This window comes from Triturus cristatus, chromosome 2_2 (assembly GCF_964204655.1).
Source record: "Triturus cristatus chromosome 2_2, aTriCri1.1, whole genome shotgun sequence".
NCBI lineage: Eukaryota > Metazoa > Chordata > Amphibia > Caudata > Salamandridae > Triturus > Triturus cristatus.
The window spans coordinates 713285040-713291275 of NC_140582.1; the positions used below are offsets into that span (position 1 = coordinate 713285040).

Below are 6236 nucleotides of genomic sequence, written 5' to 3' on the forward strand. Positions count from 1 at the left end.
ATACATAGCTAATTTGGAAATTCCACTCCTATTAGAAATTGACTCATTGTGAATATTTGGATGATGTGTCCAAAATAAATGTATCCATACTAATATGTATGCAAATATAATTTTAAATGAATCATAAACCTGCCCTGTCTTCATGTGAAAAATTAAAGTTGCCCAAAAACAAATTAAGTCCCACAAAGGAAAGTGATACCTTTCAATTTCTCTCTAAGTAAAAGAAATGTGAGTATTGTTCAGTATTGTTCATGCAATTACACGTGTAGCTGAATGCTAGTTACTCTGTGCTCCAACCTCCCACCACCTTGCTGATAGGGATGGTAAATTTGAAATGTACATATTTTATACCTTGGCCTAGTAGGTCCAGAATGTTTGATCATGCTTCTGGATTTCCTGAACATATTTGTATGCCCCACATCATAGTCTGCAATAGTGTGTTGAACAAATGGTTACCGATATAAATAAACAATAATGTACTGTTTTCTTACTTCCTCAGCTCGTGAGCATATACGTTATTGAATCTTTATATAATCTGATAAGTTGCTCACTGCACAAAATGAGGTGTTCATATGTGAGTGGAGCTATGAAAAGGAAACAAAAATCTGAAGTAAAACAGAAGCTTGCAAAGCTTCAAAAAGTAACTTCATTTTTTCCGGTACAATCAAAATGTTGTACTGATAATGCGGCGCAGTCACAGTATGAAGGAGATGATCTTGTTGCTAATGAGCCAGTAAGAGAATATACAGAGGATGTATCTGCTTCCACTTCCTCTAACATTATAGATTTACAAACTATTGCCGGAAATGCTTCTCAGAGTATAACAGATGACAGCCAATGTTCACAAATTCCACAACCAACAGCAGTGAGCTACGCGACAGATCCTGCCTTATGGAATCCTATCACAAACGAAACACGATCATATTGGGTTCAAAGAGGGCCTTCAACCTGTCAAAATCGAAATAGTGATTTTTCCAGTTCTGCTCGTGTTTATCAAATTGGAGAAAAGAAACACAAGCGGAGTTTATCCGATGCTGCTTTCAAGCAGCAACTGCAAAATGGGGAATTTGTAAGTCGTACATGGCTGTTATATTCTCCTTCACAAGGAACAGTGTACTGTTTTGCTTGTCGTTTGTTTTCTAGCACAGATTCTGCCTTCAGTAGATCTGGTTTTAATGACTGGAAGCATGCAGCCCGTTGTATTTCTCAACATGAAGCTTGCCCTGAGCATCAAAAATGCATGTTAATATACACCACCTGTCAAAAAGAAACTGGTAAAATTGATTCTGAATTAGAGGAACAGATAAAACATGAACAAATATACTGGCAGGGTGTGCTGAAAAGAATTGTAGCAGTTATTAAATTTTTAGCAGCAAGAGGTATGGCATTCAGAGGAGAAAACCAGATGATAGGATCACTGCACAATGGAAAATAATTGGGGATTTTAGAACTTCTAAGCCAATTTGACCCGTTTCTTGAAGAACACATCAGGAAATATGGAAATGCTGGAAAGGGCAATCCCTCATAGCTATCAGCAACAATTTGTGAAGAATTTATCACATTAATGAGCAAGAAAGTTTTCTCTGCTATAATATCAGAAATAAAGGAAGCAAAATATTATTCTCTCAGTGTAGACTCCACTCCAGATGTGTGTCACATCGATCAGTTGACATTCACAGTGAGGTATGTAAAGGGTCACGTACCAAAGGAGCGTTTTTTGGAATTTATCTCCATTCATGGTCATGGGGCAGAGTATCTTGCCGATGTTGTAGTGAAATTCCTAGAGCGGGCCGGTATTCCATTATCAGATTGCCGTGGTCAGTCATATGATAATGCATCCAATATGTCTGGTCAGTATTCGGGCTTACAGGCAAGATTGAAAGAGATCAACGAATTTGCTGTTTATGTTCCTTGTGCTGGCCATTCTTTGAACCTGGTGGGTATAAAAGCGGCTGAGTGCAGCATGCAGGTTGTTTCTTTTTTTGACTTTGTTCAAAATTTGTACACTTTTTTTGCTGCTTCTACTCATCGTTGGGATGTGCTACTTCATTCTGTAGGCCCAGATCACAAGGTTGTAAAACGCTTGTCTGATACTCGATGGTCAGCTCATGCAGATGCCCTCAATGCATTGTGTGGTGGCTATGAAAGACTTAAAGCTGCTCTTGATTCACTGACAAATGATCACATTCAGTCAAAAGATACAATGCATGATGCACTTAGTCTCCTTAAAAAAATGGACAAGCTGGAAACCATTTTCTTGACCATTCTCTGGAATGACATACTGATGCGTTTCAACGAAACAAGCAAGACTGTACAAAAAGAAGATGTTAACCTATCTGTTGCAGTCAACATTATCCAATTTTTGAAGTCTTATGTCCAAGAGTTGAGAGACCAATTTGATGACTATGAATGCAAGGCAAAGGCAAAAGCTCCAGATACTCATTACAGAGATTTTGGAAAGCGTACAAAACAACGAAGCAGTAGACAAACTCGGTTTGAAGGACCCTCTAGTGACACCGTACTTGAAGGGCGGTACAAATTTAAAGTAGAAGCATACTTACCGATAATGGATGCTCTGATTGATGGTTTAACACGGCGAAGCGAAGCATATAGAGACCTAAATAATCGGTTTGGCTTCTTTACAGAATTAAAAAACATGAACACCAAAGAAATCGAAGGGTGGTGTGAAAAACTTGCCTCTTTGTACTATAAAGACCTGTACAAATCGGATCTCATCAAGGAATGCCAGCAGTTCAAACATTATCCTATACACAAAAATGAAACAATTTCAATGACTTGTCTTTACAGGAAAATAAAAACTGATAAACTAGAGAACACTTTCCCTAACATTGAAATTGCACTGCGAATATTCTTGTCGATGATGGTCACAAACTGTACTGGTGAAAGGTCCTTTTCAAAGTTGAAGCTCATAAAAAATGAGCTACGTAATCGAATGCTACAAGCCAGACTCAATTCTCTGGCTCTGCTGAGTATTGAGTCAGAAATGCTCCAAGAAATAGAATTTGCTGATCTGGTTAATGAGTTTGCTGCTAGCAAATCCAGAAAGAGATGCATAATTTAAGTAGTGTCTTACAGGTGCCTAATATTGTACAGAGATGCTCCAAGGTTTGACTTAGAAGCTTTATTTTGCAGAAACACATAATGACATTTTTGGTATTCATTGAATCTAAGTAAATATTCATAGAAACACATTTACTTTCCTTTTTCTAAAAATCATCTGCATTAAGATGTTTGACTTCTACAACCTAAACTGCACTTAAAATACCCCTAGATGCTCTGGAATCACAGCACATTGTGCACTTATAGCATTTGACATTATATGACAAGAAAAACTGACAAATGGGAAGAAGACCCAAGAACAAAATCACTTTGAATAATGTTCGCAAGAAAATGCCAAAACCGTATTCTATGTGACAAACAGCATTGTCAAAATTCAAGCCAACAGCATAGAGTTCTTGTACTCAATCTTGCCTATTTCGTCCTTCTCCAACTATGAAACAATCAAAGAGGGCCTGACCATTCAGGAAAACAGCATGGATGCCTTGCAGGCATCTCCAAGACTGAGTAGACCACGAAAATGGTAAATCATAAATAGGGTCCATCTGAGCATCATAAAAGTATTGTCAGCAGTTCACAAAAGCCTATAACTTTCTATGGTCTATAACTTTCTACTTATCATTGAAACTTCATTCAAGCCTTTGATACAGGCAGCAAACATTGCCTTCAACAAAACTTCCAAACCCAGCAGCATTTATGTTCAATTCCTCAAAATTAAAATAGAACTCCTTAACACAATTACTGCACAGGTCAAGTGTAGGTAACAAGATTTGCAGAGATACAAGATGAGGTCCAACAAGGATAATTGCTCAATCATGTTCTGTTTAACCTATGCACCAGGATGTATATGATATCATCCAAACAAACACCTATTGCACAGAACACGTTGAAGAAGGTTGAACACCACTGCTTTTCTGTATTTATTACTGTTTGCTGTCAGCCCATGCAATAAAGTTCGTCCCAGAATCAACATTGTTAAGGCCTTAAACAATTTGAATTTCACCAGTAAAATGTTAAAGGTGATGTTCTGAGCATGTCTGAGGAAAGAAAGAACCAATGTTAACAATAGAAAGAAGGTACGAAGAACAGCACTGAAAATAGTAAATGCATAGAAAGTTCTATACCTCAGGCTGAAATGAATGAAAAATAATATCATGGAACAAGACATTGATTGAATCTAGACAGGTGGATACAGAATTTTGCTAGAAAATGGGACAACATCATTCTGGCCTACTTCAATAATGTTATATGTGATACTTAGAGTGACTGAGAGAGTGGTCTAGCACAACCAGACGGCCCCACTGATCTTCATTTGTCTTCGGATGTGAATTCAAGTAACATAATCACTATAAAATGTAATGTAAGTAATTACAGCTCATTTTTCTTCTTTCTTTTACTGTTTCATACATTTTGAAAGTATCATTAAATATTGCGTGACATAGCAAGGGTGTGAATGAACGTAAAATGGACAGTGAATTCAAAGTTATTGCGAACAGGGGCCCCCAAAATATGTTTGGCCCAGGGCCCCCAAAATCCTTAAAATGTCCCTGAAACTATGTAAAAACCAGCACTATAAGTACTATGAAAAAGGAGGTCTCTAGAACTGGGTTGGCCAAAGAAGCGCAACTAATAATCTTTTCCAAGAGGTGTGGCCTATGTAATAAAGACCCTGGCTTAAAATGTAAACTAGAATTCTGTCCTTCATACAGCATGCCACCAGACCAGTTTTTGGGTGCCATCTTTGAGCTTTCTCGTATTGCATCCAGTTAGACAACACGAGAATGGACATAGGCCTAAAAGAATCCAGACAAGACCTACTGACTTTGGTAGTGCCTGTTAGCAGTATCAAATAAATGAGTAACAATGACTGAACTGTGAATAATTAGGACTGAAAATATAGTAATTCTGAAAATACGAGACTGTAAACTAAGCATTACTAAAGTCCATTAAAGCATTAGTGGTGGTGTTTGGAGTATCTCAATTATTCTCGTTCTCCCCTTCACACTACTTTCCTCTGCAGACTCTCACTGTTAGACAATATGCTATTTTTCTCTCCGACACCATTCTTTAGTGATCATTCTGAATATCTCACTTCATCTCTTGTCTCTTGAGCACCATCTTTTAACTCTCTCTTTTTTCACATACTGCTGTGCATCTCCTCCATTTAACCAGCCCCTTGCATACTTAACCCCACCACTCACTCACCTGTAAGGGCCGCATTTTCCTTTCCACTGGCACTGTCAATGTTTTTTCAGTTCAAAAATAGAAGTTTATTGAGAAAACTCAAAGTAACAATACAAAGGACAATACAACAACAAATAATCACATAAGATAAACAAAAATTCAGAATCAAAATTATTGGCTATATGAGTCAATTTAACATATATTGAAAGAGAGAAAGAATGACAAGGGTATGCAAAATAATCAGTGCAAATAAGAGAAGGTTACAATTCATGTAAAAATCTTAAAGCAAAATGCAAAATAACCAATTAGTATAGCAACAGCATGAGGAAAGACAAGGAAGAGGTGTGGCGCCACAGCCAGGGCGACTGACTCCGGAATCTGGGGATCACGGTTCGATCCCCAGCGCTGGTGGCAGATTAGCCCAGCACCATGTGACTCTGGGCAATAGCTTGCTTAATCTTCCCGAGGGCCCCCAGCGCCTAGAGACCCTTACGGGTGATTGTTCGTGCTTTACAAATGTGGATTATTATTAAGGAGGCTTAGAGACTTCTTGTTGCTCTGGATTCAGGGAGAGGGAGCGTTTAGCACTCGCATCAATGAACAATGTGATAGGTAACCATAAATTTGAGCATTTCGTTGCCATGTGAATAAGGTAAACAAAAGTTGTATCTAATCTATGGTTGTAGCAAACAGCGTGCCACCATGCTTGATATGATAGTTTGTTAAAGTCCTTCCAATTTTTGGTTATTGGTTGTAGAGCAACTGCTAACAATAAGTCTATTATCTTTGTATTAGAATCACAAACTGTCCAGATAGGGGATAAGCTTCCCAAAAATATATGAGAAGTAGAGAAAGGATAACTGGAGCCAAAAATTGAATTAATTTGAGTCCAGACATTTTTCCCAAAATTATGGACAAGCGGACATGCAAAAAGTAAGTGGTATAAATCTGCATGTGGACAGTGGCATGTCCAG

The 6236-nt window shown here is 37.9% G+C and overlaps 1 protein-coding gene across 1 annotated transcript; it reads left to right on the plus strand.

The window, feature by feature from the left end:
• Positions 1-1564: 1564 nt before the first annotated feature.
• Positions 1565-3082, plus strand: LOC146862689 (zinc finger MYM-type protein 1-like). Its single transcript, XM_085643106.1, has one exon. The coding sequence runs from the start codon at positions 1565-1567 to the stop codon at positions 3080-3082; it is 1518 nt and encodes a 505-aa protein (XP_085499232.1).
• The last annotated feature ends 3154 nt before the right edge of the window (positions 3083-6236 follow it).

What these genes read in the sequence shown, in the direction of transcription:
- LOC146862689 (XM_085643106.1), top strand. Translation starts at nt 1,565, where the DNA reads ATGAGCAAGAAAGTTTTCTCTGCTATAATATCAGAAATAAAGGAAGCA.